Raw genomic sequence first — 20,881 nt, 5'->3', positions numbered from 1 at the left:
GGACATCGTTTAGGATTTGTGGTTATTTTATTAGTTTTAATGTATTTTCGAAGATATTAATAGATAATGTTACTGAATGTCATTAATAAATTATCTTGTCGAAAAAGTCAGATTACACTCAAAAGCAAAAAAGATCAGAACTTCCGTATATTGTTAGTGCATGGATCTTAAAATAGAGTAGCATAAAAAAACATTGAAGTCTGAGATGTGGTACTAACGTGTATTTGAAAAATATCATGAATGGATACGACAAGAAATAATGAAGTGCTTGGAAAAGTGAATAAAGAGTAATGTATTGACAATAAAAAAAGAATTTTAGTATTTGGGATAAAAGAATGTCTTCGACAACTTTTTCAAGAATGCATAAACACAAGCAAAATCCCTACGTAATGGAAGATATCATACCTCAGCACTATACATAAAAAGGATGATAAAAATATTTGTGAAAATTACCGAAGAATAGCTGTAACCGGATTTATGAGTCGAATATATGGAAAGGTGTTAAAGAACCGAATCGAGAGAGAATACTTAGATTATGAAGCAGAAGAACAAGCAGGATTTCGTACGGGTCGATCCACTATTGAGCACATTTTCTCCTTAACCCAGATAATAGAAAAAAAGATGGCAAGGAATCAAGAGATTCATATGTTGTTCGACCTACGGAAAGCCTACGACAGCTTTCCACTGAAGAAGCTGTGGCAATCAATGGAAAGCACGAATATTAATATAGAATTAATAAAAGCCGTCAAAGTGCTATACAACCAACCAATAACAAAGATAAAAGCAGGGACACAAATAACAACAGGATTTATAACATCAAAAGGATTAAAGCAAGGATGTTGCTTGTCTCCCACTTTATTTAAAATATACCTCGAAAGTGCTTTAAAAAGATGGAAACAAAAATGCAGGACAATGGGGATACCGCTCACCAATACTATGGTATCTACGCTTAACTTTGCAGACGATCAAGTAATAATGGCTCAAGATTATGACGATTTAAACTATATGGCACGAAAATTAATTGAAGAGTATGATATATATGGGGTCTAGAAGTAAATAAAAAGAAAACCGAATACCTGTGCATTGGAGCAGAACAAAAAGATCTCATATTAGACGATAACACTACGATAAAGCACTGCTGTGACTACAAATACCTAGGTAACACTATTTCACAAGATGGAACATTAGACAAAGCCATAAGAGAGAGAAATACGTCAGGGAGAAAAGCCATCACAATGTTAAACACCATTTTATGGGACCAATCCATCAGCAAAGAAAATAAAAAGAGGATATATGAGACTATAGTAAAAAGTATCACTTTATACAGCTGTTAGGTATGGCCACTGAAAGAAAGAACACTGTAAACGCTGAAAGCGACGGAAATTGATTTTTGGAGAAGAGTCGCAGGAAGATCTAGAAAAGAAAGGATTACCAACGAACGCATTAGAGAAATAATGGGAATCAAACGAACAATCACAGATGACCTAACAACAAAACAACTTATCTGGTTCGGACACATACAAAGAATGGACGAACAATGAATGCCAAAAGAAATACTAAATTGGCAACCAGAAGGAAAGAGAAAACGAGGTAGACCGAGAAAAAGTTGGAGCGAAGGAGTAAATAAAGAACTGAGAGAGAGGGCCATAGAAAAAGATCTATGGAACAACCGGTCTAAGTGGCGATTGGAAGTCGGAAAACGGCGGAGAACGTTATAAACCGACAAGTAGTAGTAGTAGTAGGATAAAAGGATTATGAAGGAGGTCAATACTTACTACGAAGAAATATTATTAGACCAAATAAAAATATACTAGCTGATTGTGTTTTCAAAAAAAATTTAAATTTAAATTATGAAGGATCTTTTAACTACTTATAATTGGACATACAGACTTTGTGACAGTAAGACAGAATTCTTAACGGAGTTTTGCACTTTTCAAAGTAAATATACTCCAATATCACTCCGTTCGACGACGGTGGTCTGTCAGGCCAAACCTACGACGTAAAACGTTTTTTTCTGAAAAATAAATAATGTACATTGTCGGAATTTTTAGTACCTTTAATAAAAATGAACACCTACATTTTACATTATATTTTACAAAAAAAATCGTTTTATTTTTTCAAAAAAAAAATTAATCTGTAATCCTAATAGACCACCGTCGTTCATTTATGTATGTTTTTTCATATACAGGAACTTTGTTTATTTATTTTATTTTCCCTCTAGTTTTAAGTATCTAAATTGATGAGTAAATCGTAGAAAATTATGTAAATAATATACAGATGGTATTCACTGGGCTGGGTCCGATCGTGAATATGTAGTGTAATTCTTAGATATGCCTTAGTTGTTATTGTTACAATAAATATATGATTCATATTTAACTGTAAACATCTTTTTTTAAAAAGTATTTTTTAGCAGGTAATACCCAAACGGGTCCCCTCTTATACCTGCGATTTCTCCAGAAAAGGGTCAAATAAATTCATTGGCGACCGAAGATCAAAGAAGCTTCGAGACAATTTAAGGGTCAACACAGGTCAACATCCATGGGCTTCGAGAGATTCCGGGCTAACGATTTTTTGATATATATAGCGGACTTTTAATTGTTGAAGGCAGTCAAAAAATAATAATTCGTCGAGTTTCTAATTGTAACGCGGAAATAAATATTGTAAATAAATAATATAAATTAAAGTAGTTGTGATAAGTGTAAGAATATTGTATATATAAATTAAATAAATACTTTAAATATACTACTTTCTCACTTACCAGGAACTATCTGAGAAGCAAAAAACGCAATGAGTCCCATTGAATCGTGGGATCTTCTAATGCAAAATATTGTTGAACTTGTAAAGAATACACTACTATTTATATAAGAGAGATATCTGGATGATACAAAAATCAAAAAACGACGTCAAATTTACATCTGTTCCGAAAATGAGAGCTTTTATTGGTTTGTTATACTTAGCAGGTTTGGATTACGGCTCTCGAAAAAATTTAGAAGAATTTTGGGCAGAAGATGGCATGGGATCAGAAATTTTTGTAGCGAACATGGTACAAAGACGATTTAGATTTTTGTTAAAAGTAATACGTTTTGATAATATGATATGATAATAATAATGATAATAAACAAGCCAGAGACGAAAGACTCAAAATCGATAAACTAGCTCCAATAAGAGAGATTTTTGAAATATTTTTAAAAATCAGTCAATCTTGTTATACCGTTGCTGAGTTTGTAACTTTCGATGATATGCTTTTTGTTTTTCGTGGAAGGTATAGCTTCAGCATGTATATTCCAAACAAACCTAAAAAATATGGTATCAAAATATTTTCCACTGTCGACGTAAAAACATTTTACACTAATAATATGAAAATATATGCTCGTCAACAACCTGCTATACCATATAAAGTAGATAATTCATGTGCAGCAGTTACTACAAGGATGTATGAACTTCTCTATGGAACAGAAAGAAATATTACGATGGGTCGCTGACAGTTATATATTCAAAAAAAAGGGTACAAGTATTAGAAAGAGAAGTTAACGTCATCCTATTTGTGTAAAACCGGCTGGGATTTTTGGAGGTTATCAAATGTCATAAGTGATCAAAAATGCAACTCATAGACGTCAAAGACGTTTAATTTGATAGAAGGTTTAACGTTACATACAATAAAAAATTAATATGCCTCGTCATTTAAGTGAGATTGAAAAGGCTCAAATAATTACAAAAATGGAAGAAGAATGGTCAAATCGTGCGCTGGCAAATTTCTATAATAGAAATTTGAAAACAATCTTCAGAATTAAGCAACGATGGGTCCAACAACAATCATTAAAAAAAAAGTTGGTTCCAAAGTATCCACTCCTCAACAAGATGCTGCTTTAGTTCAATTCTTAAGAGATAATCCATTTGCGACGTCGAAGGATTCAAGGATTCATACGAGATTTCCTGGTGCCCAACCTACTGTAAGCAGAAGGATCAATGAATCTGAATTAAAAAACCGACCAGCTGCTAAAAAATCATTAGTAACTGTTGAACATCGGCAAGCAAGAGTAATATTTTCACTAAACTATATTTACCGCAACCCACAATTTTGGAACAACGTCATTTTTACTGATGAAAAGACTTTTCAGTCGACCTATAACGGTCAAATCCGTGTTTATCGTCCAGCCAATACTAGGTTTGAAGAACGATATATTCACTCTCATAATAAATCTAGACGTTTTTCTGTAAATGTATGGGGTTGGATTAGTATACATGGACCTGGTGTTTGTTGGCGATTAGAGGGAAGATTTACTGCCGACAATTACATTAACGTTTTGGAACACGTAATGCTCCCTTCTATTGAGCAATTGTATCCTCATAATACTTTTATATATCAACAAGATAATTGTTCAATCCCGTAATGCCGTAAGAAATTGGTTTCAAACGCAAAACCTGGAAGTATTGCCATGGCCTGCGCACAGTCCAGATATAAATCCAATTGAAAACATTTGGGGCATAATTGTTAAAAAAATATATAAAAGAAATTTTATGCCACAAAATTCAGATCAATTGTGGGATACAATCTTAGAGCTGGGAAGATCTTGATCCAAATATGATATCTAATATAATTCAAAGTATGCCAAATAGACTAAATAAAGTTATAGAAGCAGACGGTTCTATCACCAAATACTAAATTCTATTTGTAACAGTCATTAAAATTATTCTTTATATAATTGTTGAATAAATGGTTTTGTCTAATTAATGCTCAACGCCAATGATTTATATTTTTAATAACCTGTGACATTTGATAACCTCCAAAAATCCTAGCCGGTTTTACACAAATAGGGTGACGCTAACTTCTCTTTCTAATACTTGTACCCTTTTTTTTAACATTACGTACTTGCAACCTTGTTCTCCAACTGAAAAGAGAACACAGGCTAACGGTTGTGGATACCATTCAGTTCCAAAGAAAAGGATTGCCCCCAATTATGACCAATGTGAAAGTGACATCGCATGTACCCAAAAAGAATAAAATTGTGTATGTAGAATGATGACATATGTTGCTCAACCGATGTATTCAAATTGCTAATAAAAAATTTGACGTTCGAAAATGCATTCAACTGCAAATTTATTTTATTCTGTGTTTAAATTTTGGCTTCAACGTGACTGTTCGTAAAAAGATTACATTTTCAGCTCAGCGTTTCGCATAATCTAATTAAAAGGAGATTTTAATATTCAACTATTAATGACTTATACGAGTATAACAAATAATTTCAAAGCCAAATTAATTCATGAATCATTACAATTAATGTAAAGTCGAATTAATTTGTTCGAGTGCATATATATCACGTATCAGTTTTGTATAATTAAACCTGTATAAAATATTTCCGTGGGTTTTATCTAAATTATTAAAAGTGGTGAAGTTGAATTCAATTGTACAGGGTGTCCCAAATTGGTATGTTTTGCAGAGTATACCGAAAACTAGAGGAGATAGAAAAAAAAATAGTTAAGTTGTCATGACTTCTTTTGTCGTTAAGCTGTTTTCTTGTGACATCTTAATACAATTAACCAGTTTTATTGCGAATAAGCCACAATTTTACTTTAAAATAAGTTTATTTTGACGTTTAGATTTCCGTAAATTGCATTATTTTTTTTATCTAAAATAACATATTGTTACATCTTGTATAAATATTCATTTCGTAGAGTAGGTTATATTAAAAAGTAATAGGTAATAGTGAAGGTAATATTTAGCGATGAAGCTCGCATATTCAGTGCAGGAATTTTTAACTAACACAATGAACTATATTAGAATGACTCAAATCCTCACTTAGAGATTCGGTTTTAACGTTAGTATTTTGTTAAGCACAATAAATTAGTTTATCTTGTATTTGATGATAAACTAACTGCTGTCGGATATATAGGTATCTTATAAACGAATTTAAATAACATTTTTAATGAGAAATACATATTTGGCCGAGAAGAATACATTTTTGTGTTAACAAGATGGAGCACCTGCTCATAATGTCGAATTCGTTGGAAATTACTTAAATGAAAAATTTCATAATCAGGGATTACATTTTGGTTGTGGTACAGTAGGACAAACACGAAAATATTTTCCAAAAGCACATTTAGTAGATGACAGAAAAATGAAGATGGGTGAAATTGATGGAGTTGTCTACAATGACATTACTATAAGTAAGTGGAAGGATTATGGCTCAAAATCTGTGACCGTTTGCAGCAATATGCATAATCATACAGAAACTAGTTTTGTTTTGAGAACATGATGGTGGATGAAGTTATTTTATTACCTTTTTGACGCATCCATGGTAAATTCTTACATACTTTATAAAGAATGCCTTAGGCAAAGTAAAAGTAGAGGAAAAGCAATATCTCACCTCGAATATAAATTTAAATGGGCTACCAGTCTTATAAAAAGATTTTTCTGTGAGAAAAAAATTTAGAGGCCATTGAAGACGGAGTATTTTCAAAATGTTGGTCATTTGCCGCAGAAAACTGCACGAAGACGGTGCCAGCAGTGCTCAAAAACGAAATTACAGCAACGCAAAGCTATAGAGTGCGTAGACTGAATAGAATAGAATAGAAATATGCCTTAATGTCACTGAAAATTGTACAATTTTATGGACAAAGCTTACAAAAAGTAAAAAAAAATAACAATAACAATTAAAATTTACTAAAATTACATAAATCATAAAGATAATAAAGTATACAATCCATTGTAAAATTTAACTAAATTGCAAATTGCATAATAAAACCTTACGAATTAGTTATAAATAAGTTTAAGTTGCTAGATACCCAAATATATAAAAATACTTCAGTTGCTTGTACCTCAAAGTACTATAAAAGATAGATAGGCTTTTGTCAATTTACGGAACTTAAGGAAAGAAGTTGTAGATTTAAGTTGCAAAGCGAGATGGTTGTGTTTTTTGCCGAATATAATATAGATTTATTTACTAACTCGGTACTAATGGGTAAATACACATCAAAGGTTAAATTTCTGGTGGAGTAGTCGTAAGTAGGTCGTGCTGGAAAAACATGTAGGTGTTTACGAATTAAGCAGACAGTTTCTAGAATATATAAAGAGGGAAGAGTTAAAATCCCGTGATTTTTGAAGTAGCTTCTGCAATGTGTTATTCTACTGAGGCCAAAAAGATACCGTATTGCTCTTTTTTGTAATTTAAAAATAACATCAGAGTGAGCAGCTGTACTAGAATCCCAAAAAGGAAGGCCATATCGAAGATGAGACTCGAACAAAGAAAAATATGTATTTTGGAGGATGCTAAATTGATTTCCTTTGGAACAGATCTTATTGCATAGCAGGCTGAGGCTAGTTCCTTACCTAACAACTCTATATGAAGGGCCTATTTAAGGTTGCTGTCTATAAAAATACCAAGAAATTTTACAGAATCAACGATACTGATCTGGCTGTTATTAAGAAGCAAGGGTTAAAGAGCTCCCTTATAGGATAATTCTACTGTCTTATCCACGTTAAAAGAGAGTAAATTAGAGTCGAACCAGGTTTTTAATTTAAGTAGATCAGAAGTGATAATTGCTAAAGAGTTGTAATATTAGAGTTCCTCCAGATAATACTGGTATTATCAGCATAAAGAAAAATTTTTCCATCGATTTTTAAGTTTTATTTATAAAGATAAGGAAAAATAAAGGATCCAGTGCTGAACCTTGTGGTACTCCACATACAATGCTTTTGTGACTAGAGTCAGTATCATTTGCTCTAACTAATTGTTTTCTATTCCTTAAGTAAGATTGGAACCAATTCAGAAAACACCTTGAATTCCGTAGAAATTTAGTTTTTTTTATTAAAATGTCGTGATTTACACAATCAAAAGCTTTGACATAGTCATAAAAAACAGTAGCAGTATGAAGATTATTGTTTAGTGCTTGATAGACCTTATGTAGTACAGAAAACATAGCATCGCTGGTACATTTATTAGATAAAAAGCCGAATTGACTTTGTGATAAAAGGACCGGTAGTATGGCAATAGGTCTATAGTTATAGACATTAGATTTTTCACCACCCTTATGAAGAGGAATAATAATATCTAAGGAATCGTTAATTAGTGAGATTAGGACTTCCAACACATTTGTTGGGAGATTTAAGAAAATTTTTATGGATAGTCCATCAGTACTACAGGACGATTTGCTTTTGATACTACTGATTGTTTGGATCAGTCCAGATTTATTAACTGGTCTTACAAAGAATCAATTCAAGACCTTTTTTGAATTAGGGAGATAGGAAATAGGATCTTGTTGTGGCAAAATAGTTGATGCTATATTTTACTAACATTAACGAAGTATTTATATAGGTTTTCAGAGTTTGGAAGAGAAAATATTTGAGCTATGTTAGTTTTATTTCAAAGGTCGTTTATTATGGACCAAGTTTCTTTTGCAACATTTTTAAAGCTTCCCAGACGATTGTGATCGTACATTTTTTAGCTGTTTTCATAAGTTTTACATAGGTTCCTCTGTACTTGGAGGTATATTCAATGACAAAGACAAAGACGTTGGTAGTAAATTTCTTGATGTACAGTAGTGAACACTGATATGCGGATACCTTTTTTAATCCAGGGTTTATGATTTTTTACTTAATTGTAACTAAAGGAAATGCCTTATTAAAAATACAGACAAGCCTATCTAAAAATCACTGAAATTATAGTCCACGTCCACAGAGGGAAACTGCTACCCACAAGTCAAGCACAAATTTTGGAATTTACGAAAGTTCTGAGCGGAAAAAACCTACCTGAAGGTTGAGACCGTAAAGTGCTAAAAAACTAAAAAATTAACTTTAACACCCTGTATCTTTTTTCTTAGCAACATTTTATTAAGGCATATTTGGCCCAATAGCCATATTTTGGTCCAAATAACCTGTCCTTAGTCTATGTCCCAATAGTTATGACTCACCCTGTATAATTTAATATTTTAAGATTTTTCACAATATTTACATGAATAACGAAAATAGCGGTGGGAAGATTTTAAATTATCACTTTGAATATTTGAAATATAGAAAAGTATTAAAAATTAATAAGTAAAGAAATAAAAAACCAAAGAAATTAATATATTTTTTAATTATTTAAAAATATCGCTTATTACAATAATAGTAAGAACTATATAAAAAGAGATAATTAAAATCTTAACACCGTAGTTTTTATTGGGAAAGAAATATTTTTTACTAGTTATTTATATATTAGTAAATTTCTATTATCAAATCATTTTTACTCCCTCATTAAAAATAAAATATTTAATTTTTGTTATAGCGAGAAATATGTGTACCTACTGGTTCATTGACACTACAGACATCTGTATATTTTAATACAAAGTTCGCCACGTGCATATACTTGTTGATGGTGTAAAAAAGAAAAAAAGTCGACTCACCTTACATATTCCGATGAAGAACACAACCACTCCAAAAACAAAATTCAGGGCTAGATATTTACTCATATTTATAAATAAAGAAAAACTACAAATTATATATTTTTTCAACTGTTGATTCAGATATCAACACGTTCAACTTACACGTCCCATCTCGACGGCGTCTGTTTTATATAAGCTGAAAGCGGGGGAGGCTCGTCCAAAGGGCGCAGGAGCTGTGAAAACGCTGGGGCTGGCATAGCTCTATTATCCTGTCATCTGCCTACGGTCGGGTTTGAGTTATGTTTCCAGAAATTCGCTGGATTTTACGGATAAACTGGATCGAAATAAAAGACGGCGTTTTAGGAAAAAAAATCACAATTAAAAATAGTTAAAGGGTGTTAAGCGATCACGAAAATAAGAAGACTTACCAAATGACTGGCACATTACCTATTTCTTATTATAGATCATCAACTTTTATAAGTAGTAGGTATATAAAAGAATGTTTATTAAAAAACTAATGTATCAAAGACTTCTACGATTTAAAATTATTGGAGCAAAGCTACTATACTGGAGTTGTATTACTTTTTTCTCTATAGTAAAATGATGAGGCGAGCGTCACGGAACTAGCGCCACAAGAAGGCGTCACAAGTAGCGGTTCGTCACATCGATTCACTAGTTTCGATTAATTCGTTTCTAGTCATTATATATTTATTCTAATCAGGTTTACAGTAAAAATAGAATACAAACGTTAAATGAGAAGTAAAAAATTAAAAGAATATATATATATATATATATATATATATATACCGGCAAGGCAGCGGGTAATGACGGTGTTACAGCCGAACTTCTAAAGATTGCTGGTAAAACAACTTAGAAAATCCTAGCAAAAATATACACAGACTGCCTAAAATCGAGACATATTCCAAAAAAGTGGAATTCAGCCAACATAATCCTTATTCACAAGAAAGGTAGCAAGGAAGACATTAGAAATTATAGACCGATCAGCTTGCTACCTGTGATATACAAGGTATTCACCAAAATCATTAACAACAGAATACAGAACACACTTGACGCTGCACAACCCCGAGAGCAAGCAGGCTTTAGAAGTGGCTTCAGCACAATGGATCATATTCAAACATTAAGGGAAGTAATGAGCAGAACAAAAGAATATGATCTACCACTGGCGCTAGCATTCATAGACTTCGAGAAGGCATTTGACTCCGTATACCCAAGAGCAGTCATAGAAGCTCTTGTCGACCAAGGAGTAGATAAACCATATGTCGAAACGCTAGCAAATATATACAAAGAGGCCACAGCTAGAGTAAGCATATATGAAAATACCCCAGAATTTCCCACTCAGAAAGGAGTCCGACAAGGAGACACCATATCCCCTAAGCTCTTCACTGCAACCTTAGAAAATATCTTCCGGAAATTAGACTGGAACAACCAAGGTCTATGTATAGATGGAGAATACCTAAACCATCTTAGATTCGCTGATGACATCATTCTAATTGCTAGAAGTCCTGAAGAATTACAACTGCAAATTAATGACCTTAATACAGCCAGCAATGAGGTAGGCCTAAAAATGAACCTAGCAAAGACTAAAATAATGTGCAATGATCTGATCGCCAACGTGGAAATAAAAATTAATGAAACCTCGCTAGAAGTAGTAGATGAATACATATACCTGGGACAGCTCATACATAAATCGGGATCACTACTTCCGGAAATCAACAGACGAATAAAACAAGCGTGGTCAGCATTCGGACGAAATTCCATAGTCTTCAAGTCCAAAATGCCACTATACCTCAAGAAGAGAGTATTTGATCAATGCATATTACCCGTCTTGACATATGGATGTGAAACTTGGATATTAAAGAGAGAAATAACGTCGAAACTCCAAGTAACTCAAAGAGCAATGGAAAGATGTATGCTAGGGATAACAAAGAGGGATCGTAAAAGAATTGAATGGATACGGAGGCAAACCCAGGTGACTGATGTAATTCAAAGAATAAAATCCCTGAAATGGCAATGGGCAGGACATATGGCAAGAAGAACAGATAACAGATGGACCACTAGAACAACTATGTGGTACCCCAGGAACGCTAAGAGACCAAAGAGGCACCCGAATCTCAGATGGGATTATGATATTAGAAAATTAACAGGAACAACGTGGTCTCGAATAGCACAAGATAGAAAAATATGGGCGCAAATGAGCGCAAATTATTAGAACAACGTATAACTAAGACATCGTCGAATAATAATAAGAACATAGAATAACATTGAAATAAGGGAGGCTGCACCGTAATTGGAAACGGTTGATAAAGCTGCACATGATGATGATGATATATATATATATATATATATATATATATATATATATATATATATATATATATATATATATATATATATATATATAAAAGGCTTTGATGACGTTTGTCCAGTAAACTAACGACGCCATCAGTAAACTAACCTTAAGGTAAAATTTAATACAAAATAATTTAAAGCTTTATGTTAGTTTAGATTTAAAATCCTAACGCCATCTGAACAAAAAAATCTGAACTACTGACACTTCAAGCTATGAGTCATTTATATTTGTTTTTGAAAACATACGTTTAATTAATAATAAAAAAAATATTAATTACATATTAATATAATAAATATATAATATTAATATTTTTAGGGTACGATTTAATAAATAAAGTAAAGTTTAAATATTTTGCATCATAACTAACATTATCCATACTCTTTTAATAGAGTACGATATCAGAAACTCGTAAAACTGTTGAGAGAAAAGAATGTGGATAGTCGAGATATACGGGTTATTGTCAATCTGTACTGGAATCAAAAAGCAAAGGTTAGAATCGAAAATGTCGAAACAGAAACAATAGAAATCAAAAGAGGTATTAGACAAAATTGCGTGCTGTCCCCATTGCTATTCAATCTGTACAGCGAAGCTTTTTTTATGGAAGCAATATCAGAGGAACAACAGAGTATATCAATAAACGGTAAAATCTTAAACGATATAAGATTTGCAGACGACACCGCTGTTTTTGCTGACAGTCTATAAGCATTGCAACGCTTAGTAAATAGATTACATCAAGTTAGTATCAAATATGGACTACAAATGAACGTTAAGAAAACCAAGTTCATGATTATTTCTAAGCAACATACAGTAGGAAGGCTCAATATCGAGGGAAAACAAGTACAACGAGTGAATAAATACAAACATCTGGGAAACTGGGTAAATGAAAACAATGACCAAGGTAGAGAAATAAGCACACGCATTGAAATTGCAAGAAAAGCATTTATAAAAATGAAAACAATGTTTGTCAATCGAGACCTTCCTCTGGATCTGAGGATAAGAGCCTTAAGATACTTCGTGTACTCGACTTTGTTATACGGAAAGAAAAGCTGGACACTAAAAGTGGATAATATAAAGAAGTTGGAATCATTTGAGATGTGGTGCTATAGAAGGATTTTGAAAATACGATGGACCCAACGAGTTACAAACGCAGAAGTGTTAAGAAGGCTACAAAAGGATTGCGAGGTCATAAAGCACATTAAAACAAGAAAGCTGGTATATTTAGGCCACATTACCAGAGGTGCGAAATATGAGATATTAAGGCTCATAATGCAAGGTAAAATCAAGGGTAAAAGATACATAGGAAGACGTAGATTTCCTGGCTGAGAAACCTAAGAGAATGGTATAGTTGCAGCTCAGTAGATCTTTTTAGAGCAGCCGCCAATAAGGTACGGATAGCTGTGATGATAGTCAACCTCCGATAGGAGAAGGAACTACAAGAAGAAGAACATTATCCATGAGATTTTGGTGCAAAACTAACAGTTAACCACATTTTGGTACAAAACTCACATTGTCTGAATTTTAAATTAAATTTACAAAACAATCTTCATTTAATACACACATAAAGTTTAGACAAACAGTTTCTATTACAACAAAGTTGTTATACAAAAAAATTTAAAGCATTATACCATGGCCTTCAATATTAAACAGTTTTTCTCATTTTTCCGAAAGTTAAGAAACGTGAAAAATGTGAATTTTGCATCTATACAATTCCTAGGCACTTTCTTCTACTTTAGTTGTTATAGAGTAAGATAAGATATGTTACATAGTAAAAGACATTCATTAGTTTTTTCCTTTTTGTAAATAAACTTTAGAATGTCATTGCACACATCTAGTATGAGTTATATCGAAAAAACAATTTTTATTGATAAATATTTTTTATTTGCCTATCCCAAAACTTAACTGTTGACCTCGTGTATATAACCAGTATTGATATAATATTTTTGGAAGGGTATCTGTTTACAAGGTCCTTTCCTTTTTGTTACATCCTTTTTGAAATTTTATTTATTTGGGTTTCCTTCAGTCGTAAATTAAATAAGGAAAAAATGTATTAGCATACATTGAGAACGTCCCTTAAAAAATTTGAAAATATTTGCTTGTTCATTCTATACTTTAATAAAACGAGTTAAGGGCTACATTTTTAACGAAATATTGAAAAAAAAAAACCGTTACATACATGTATTGTTAATATTATGAATATATAAAAATAGCTTTTTTCATTGATTTCTTTGCTAATATTAATATCTCTTTCGCGTACTGTATATAGTATGTGTCTTTAAGTTGGAGCTGTAGAAAGACTTTTGTAGCAAGTTTAGTAAAAATTTATTAAAATCTATATGTTTTCTGCATTTCTGGAAATGTTGCAGGTAATATCTTATTATTTTGAGTTGATCACTTGAAATCTAAAAATATATTTTTTAATAAGCTCATTCGCCATTTTTAAAATGGACCTTCGCCAAAAATTGTACCTCGTATTATTTTATTAATCGCTTTTTTATGGACTATAGATCGTCCTGTAGTCTAGACCACTGATTCTCAACCTGTGGTCCGCGGACGGTTTTCATGTGGTCCGCGAAGTGAACAGTCATAAAATAATAATCAATTTAAATCTTGGCTCTTGAGACGTAAATTAATGCGTCGGCCTATTTTTGAAGTTATACTTCTATACGCACGGTCGGCGTTGGAAATTTGCACGGGAGTGAATCTGTGAAACCATTACATATGTAAGATAATGAGTAAGAGAGAGACATAAGATATATTTTCTCTCTCTTCCTCTCTCGAGAATAAAAATGTTCCTTTTGTATATATTTTTAATATTATAAATATATTATATTATATATAATATTATATATATAATATAATATATATTAATATTATTATTTATGTGATATGTTTTGTATTATTTATTAAATGTTCATCATTATTTTAGGCTTTTGTATTTCAAAATAATCACTGTATGACAGACAACTGTCAATTTTAAAATCCGTTAGTATCATGTCTAATTGGCAAATCTTTTACGTGTTTGGTTCATACGCTGGTGTACGTGAGTTCGAATCCCAATATGAATTTCTTTTTTTATTTTTGAAATATTTAAAAACCTCTCGTTAATGTTATTAAATATATGTAATATACGCAAAAATGCTAAATTTTAAAATAAAATGAAAATTTACAACATAATCCGAGTTGTTGGTTTTTTATTTTTATCTTCGTAAAGTAAGTTATGTATATTGGCAGTTTTAAATACTTATGAATATTGCATTTTAATTTGTATTGTATTATTATATTGAATTATGTTGCAGTCTATTGTATTGTAATTTTTATATTAATAACAAAATAAACAATGAATTTTACTGCAGAGTATGTGTAAAAATTTTTTTTTTTCATTCAACTCCTTTTATACATATATAAAAATAAAAATATATATTTTCATTAAAATATTGATACAATCCTTCATTTACTATACTCCTATTACAGGTCAAATGTTTATATACTGTTTTTCTCTATGTTTTTCTCTTTCTGCTCTCTCTTACCTATAGCATTAAATATGTAATGATTGTGCAGATTGACTCCCATATAAATTTGTAACAGCGAACGCGTGTATAGAAGTATAACTTCTACCGGCAGTCCCACTGGACTGCCACACCCGTTTTTTTTTTAACTCAAAACGTTTCCAGACGACCAAACGCGCCTGAACAAAGGTTCATTCACCTCAATCTTCCGCGTATTTTCCCTCCCGCGCCGAATAGTTAGTTCCGTTATCTTCGTTTAGTTTCGGCCGCTGTCGTGTTTGTACAGAACACTGCGTCTTTGATCGCGCATAGCGCTACTACTCAATTCAGTGACTTAGTGCTGACTCAACTGTCAAGTGACGAGCGTGCGTGTTTTTTGCTTGGTGATTGTAGTTTACTAAAATGAGCAAACAGATGAAACTTTCGGGTTTTTTTAAGAAGACGGATAGTGAGAACATTAAAGCAGGATGTTCTACCAGTAATATTGCCAGTGATAGCACAATATTAACTAAAACTAGTCCTAAAAGAAAGGCTGCTCATCGTAAGTACAATCTCGACTACATAGCATGTGGATTTACATTCATTGAAGAATTTGGTATCCAGTTACCTCAATGTGTAATTTGTGCGGAGGTAAGTAATGAGGCAATGTAGCCGGCAAAATTAAGTAGACACTTTGAAATAAAGCATAAAAATCTTGCCGGAAAACATGTAGATTTCTTTAAGAGGAAGGAGACGGAACTAAAATCGTCAAAAAATATCCTTAAGTCATACTCAACTTATGATGAAGCTACTTTGAAGGCATCATATAACCTTTCACTTAAAATCGCAAAAACCAAAAAATCCTTTACTGTTGGCGAGGAATTAGTTTTACCATGTATCGTAGATGCAACTAAAGCAATTTTAGGTGATAAATGCGCTAAACAAATGCAAAATATTCCTCTTTCCAATGTCGCCGTTAGTAGGAGAATTGAAGATATGGCATCAGATGTTGAAACCCAACTTCTAAAGAAAATTCATTCCTCAAAGATTTTTGCTGTAAAACTTGATGAATCTACAGAAATTACCAATAAAGCTATTCTTCTTGTTTATATACGATTCATAGATAAAGACAACAAAAAATTATCTGAGGAGTTCCTGACCTCGATTGAGTTGCAAGGTAACACAATCGGAAAAGATATTTTTAAAGCCATTGACGGATATTTCACACTTAAAAATCTTTCTTGGAAAGACTGTGTAGGACTTTGCTCTGATGGTGCCGCGGCGATGACAGGTCACAAAACAGGGTTGCCAAGTTTTGTAAGACAAGAAGGAAACCGTGATATTGTTTTAACACACTATATTATTCATCGCGAAATGCTTGCTGCCAAAGGATTAAGTCCCGATCTAAACAAGGTTTTGACTACTGTGGTAAAGGCCGTGAACTTTATAAAAAGTAATGCTCTTAGTTCGAGATTGCTTTGTTATGCTAGGACATGGGATCCATCCATTCCAATTTCCTTCTACATACCGAAGTTCGGTGGCTGTCCAGGGGCCGGGTTTTAGCCAGATTTTATGAACTCCGAGAAGAAGTATGTATGTATCTTGATGAAAAAAAATCCTGATTTAGCAGAAACATTGCGTGACGGAGAATTTATGGCCCAGTTAGCTTTTTGAGCGGATATTTTTGAACAGCTCAACATATTGAATCTAGGCCTGCAGGGACCATCTAAAACTGCATTTGACCTTTGGAAAAAAATTGATTCATTTAAGAAAAAATTGTTGCTATGGAAGTCCAAAGCTGGAAAAGGATCGTTTGAAATGTTCAACTTGTTTTTAGATTTTATCTCTGAAAACTAAAGCCTTAATGAGGATGTTTTACATTCACTGGTTAAGTCCTACATTAAATCGCTTCAAGATTACTTTGAGAAGTACTTTCCTGCTGATACAGATGTGAGGAAAAATAATCTGTGGGTGATTGATCCCTTTTTAGCTACACACGATAATAATCTGTCTATTCAGGAAGATGAACAGCTTATTGAAATTTCATCCGATGATCATTTAAAAGTGATAAATTCTCACTGCGAAAATGTTGCAGATTTTTGAATAGGATAACTTGATGAAAGTAAACTGCTAAGTGAAAAAGCTTTGAAACTTCTTTTTCCTTTTCATTCCACTTATCTCTGTGAGGCATCATTCTCAACTTTATATGTCATCAAGAATAAACACAGAAATAGATTAACTATAATAGGATAACTTCTTTCGAGCCAAATATTGAGAAACTTTCAAGTGAGAAGCAAGAGCAAGGGAGTCATTAACGTCTTAATTTGGCGCTATCTATGACTTTTTATTTTGTTTTTTTTATATTGCTTTTGTCTTTCACTATGTATTTTTTTTATTTTGTAAATAATAAATTCATTAGTAAAACTTCAGTGTTCATCTCATTTTACCTATTATTGGAAAATAATAATATCTAAGTGGTCCGCCAAGAATTCTGAAAGCGGTCCTCAGCGGTGAAAAGGTTGATAACCACTGGTCTATTCGATATATAAAAATTCGATATTTTTCTTTTTTTTTGACATATATCTCAAAAACTATTGGTTTTAGTCAAATTTTGTATCAGACACAAAAGTTTTGTAAATAAATTTTACATAAGACAATGCTGGTTTCAAATCCTAAGAATTATTATTATTATTAAAAAAATACTAAAAAACACAAAAAAAAAACAGTTGAGAAACGTTTTTAACGTGGGTTTATTTTCCAGACTAAAATCAAATCTAGGACCTTCATATTCCGAAAAAAAAAACTCTTTAATATGAATTGGGGTCAACAAAAACGTTCTAAGTCATGAAAACCATTTTTGCGGAAAACTGGAAAAAACTGTATAAATCTGTATTAGTCATTTAAATAAATAACAAAAGATTTGGGAGTGTTTTTGACACTTTTAGATGTAATGTTTGATATTTTTTAATGCAAAATAATATGTATATATAATATAATATTCAAATTTTGTCGACTTTTTGTTTACATTCCTAAGATGACACAAAAACCTTCATTTTGATTAAGAAAAATATATTTAACCTACACAAAGTAAACACTTTTAATTCAAATATTGAGTCATTGTTTGAATGCTTCAAAATATCATGTCTCCTCATACTGGATGTCGTGTTCATCTTCTTCAGCATCGGGATTATCAGTTATTGGCCACTCCATTAATTCGTCATAAAACTGTCTGATATTACCAAGTATATAAGATAACAGCTTACCAATATCTTGGAGTTTCACTTTTTTAAGTGGTACTTTACCGTGTAGATAACAAATTATTTTGGGAAATTCAAATAACTGATTGTTGACTTGAGAAAGTTTATAGGTTTGTTTCATGAACCAATAAATTAAAGACCTACAAACAATCACATATTTAGCTGTTTCATAAGTAAAGTGCACGAAGAAACTTATTCCAAAAGGTATCTTATCTTTAGCAGAAACACGTTCTCCTCTTGTTTGCTTAGAAATACACGTCTTTTTATAGTAGGTTGGCCACCAATGTTGGAAATCTAGTATATCTTCTGTGTTAACTTCTTCGACAGTATCATATCTTATCACTTATCTGTCATATTACTCAAAGTATTATTAATTTCGGTTATGTCGTGTAAAGTGTACACTCTATCATGTTTTTTAGTTTTCTTTTGTTTACTGAGTAAACAGAGAAAACCACTGTTTACTCTGTTTAATGTATGGTTCTTCCGTAAACTGAGGACCAGATTTTAAATAATTATATACAAGGGAACAAACCTCATCAGGACTTTTCTGGCGGTCCCTTTGTGGTATAGATAAATATTAGACTTATTGCTTTTTACATCATGAATGCAAAACACATTCACTGTTAGTTGTCTCAAATAAAAGGTTTCCTGTACTGGAATCGGAATATTTCGCATTTAATCGAAAGCTATTGCTAGTACATGGGGTTCTTTTGCTTCTGTGTTTTGGTTATTTTCTCTTTTTAATTTATTGTAGAATTTTTTTGATCCACGCTTGTAAATCGTCAATTAATCAGCAATCTTTTTGCTACATTACTAAGATGATGAGTTCTCAACTTTAAATTTAGTTTTTCACAAGTGTAGCATGAATCAATTTAGAGGCAACCAAATCGTAAATTAAAGTTGTCTTTGAAAAACTTCATAACTTTAAAACTTTAAGAGAAACTCATAGCTGTATTTTAAGTCGCAGGCCCTTTGGGGTTTGATCCATTAATAATAATAAGCAAAGCCTTCTAATACGACTTATTTTAATGCCGTAGAGTGACTAAAATGCATGTAAACATATAATTTTTCTGGTTTCATTTACAATTACCTCGTATGTAAAATAAACATTATGAGCAGCCCTCACTTATGCACCTTTACATTTATTTTAGAGCTCTTGGTACAGCTTGTTTAAACATTCAAGCATACATCTTTTAGTTTCATCTTAGAAAGATAGTCCGGCATCTTCGGCTATTTCTCCAGGCATTATCCTTTTTAAACGGCTCCTACTTTTTTTTTCGAGGGAGATTCCCATTTCATGTACCTGTACCGAGGTAAATACCTCTCTGGACTGTTTATTTCTTGCAAAATATACTGGCATAAATGAAGGAATTTAAGAAACTTGAACTCATAAATATTTGAGATAAAATTTCAGCAGAGCTGAGTTATAATATTTTCCTTGGCGTCACATAATTTTTCTGTAACTTAAACTAATTTATCAAAATGTTTAAAAATAGGTGTCACAACTTCGTGATTGATACTCCATCTAGCGTCAGATAGCTGTTTTACAGATACACCTATAACTTCCATTAAAATCCCCCATCTATGTGGAGAGGACGAGAAGAAATTATATACACTTTCTAAAGTTACAAAAAACGTTACACAGCTATGGTTGATTGCAAATGCATAAACTCCACACAAATCGAGAGACTGGTTTGCACAAGGTACAAATCTTGTTTGGGTACCCGTATGGATGCCTGCTATGATAATTGTAGAACGAATTCATCATTTTCCAGTGCATATATAATATTATTGCTTATTCAATATTTGAATAAGCTTTTTATGTGACTGCAACGTGTAATTGCAATGCTTACTAATTTTTTATTAAAGAAGACATAAAGTAAACTTTAAAACTATTTTATGTTATTGTAGAGTATAATTTTATATGTTTAAAATTTTGTTTCGTTATTTCTTAATTTTTATGCCAATTTAGAGCCCCCGCCCCCTCGCTAGTTACGCCACTGTCGCCTACACCTTAATAATCCAAAATGAACCTAAAATATTTTTCCAATGAACGTTATATTTTACCCTTGTTGAATTTTATTTATTTATTAAGAATATTCCTATTACAACCCTGATCTAATAACATGGTCATACGGTTGTTTAGTAATATAAGTTCAATGCTATATCCGATATCTTTTTATGCAGTCTTCTAATATTATTATATATTATAAAGTATGATATATTCTCTACTTGTATCTGCATAGAGAAGCAACCATGTGAAAACACTATAGAAAACGTATTTTCTTTGTTAAAGTACTTATGTATTCCTGCTGTTCGTAGAACTTATTGTAATATCTGAGTATTTCCGTAATTATGAAGATTGGTGTTAATTTAAGAACCATTGTTATTATAAATACTGTAGTTTGTTG

The 20,881-nt window shown here is 32.0% G+C and overlaps 2 protein-coding genes across 3 annotated transcripts in view; one reads left to right on the top strand and one right to left on the bottom strand.

Moving 5' to 3' along the window:
• Positions 1 to 9,529, bottom strand: part of Nplp1 (Neuropeptide-like precursor 1) — a 134,493-nt gene extending 124,964 nt beyond the window's left edge. For both annotated transcript variants that reach the window (XM_072534191.1, XM_072534192.1), the window contains exon 1: positions 9,379 to 9,529. In XM_072534191.1, coding sequence (XP_072390292.1) covers positions 9,379 to 9,444 — 66 coding nt within the window. In that variant the 5' untranslated portion in view covers positions 9,445 to 9,529. The remainder of the gene's footprint in view (positions 1 to 9,378) is intronic.
• Positions 9,530 to 15,636: 6,107 nt separating this feature from the next.
• On the top strand, positions 15,637 to 16,776 carry LOC140443485 (zinc finger MYM-type protein 6-like). Its single transcript, XM_072534794.1, has 2 exons — positions 15,637 to 15,864; positions 15,958 to 16,776. Exons 1-2 carry the CDS (start codon positions 15,637 to 15,639, stop codon positions 16,774 to 16,776), a joined length of 1,047 nt encoding a protein of 348 aa, XP_072390895.1.
• Positions 16,777 to 20,881: the final 4,105 nt, after the last annotated feature.

This window comes from Diabrotica undecimpunctata, chromosome 6 (genome assembly GCF_040954645.1).
Source record: "Diabrotica undecimpunctata isolate CICGRU chromosome 6, icDiaUnde3, whole genome shotgun sequence".
NCBI classification, from domain to species: Eukaryota; Metazoa; Arthropoda; class Insecta; order Coleoptera; family Chrysomelidae; genus Diabrotica; species Diabrotica undecimpunctata.
The sequence above is the reverse complement of the archived record's forward strand: the minus strand, read 5'-3'. Positions and strand labels throughout refer to the sequence as shown.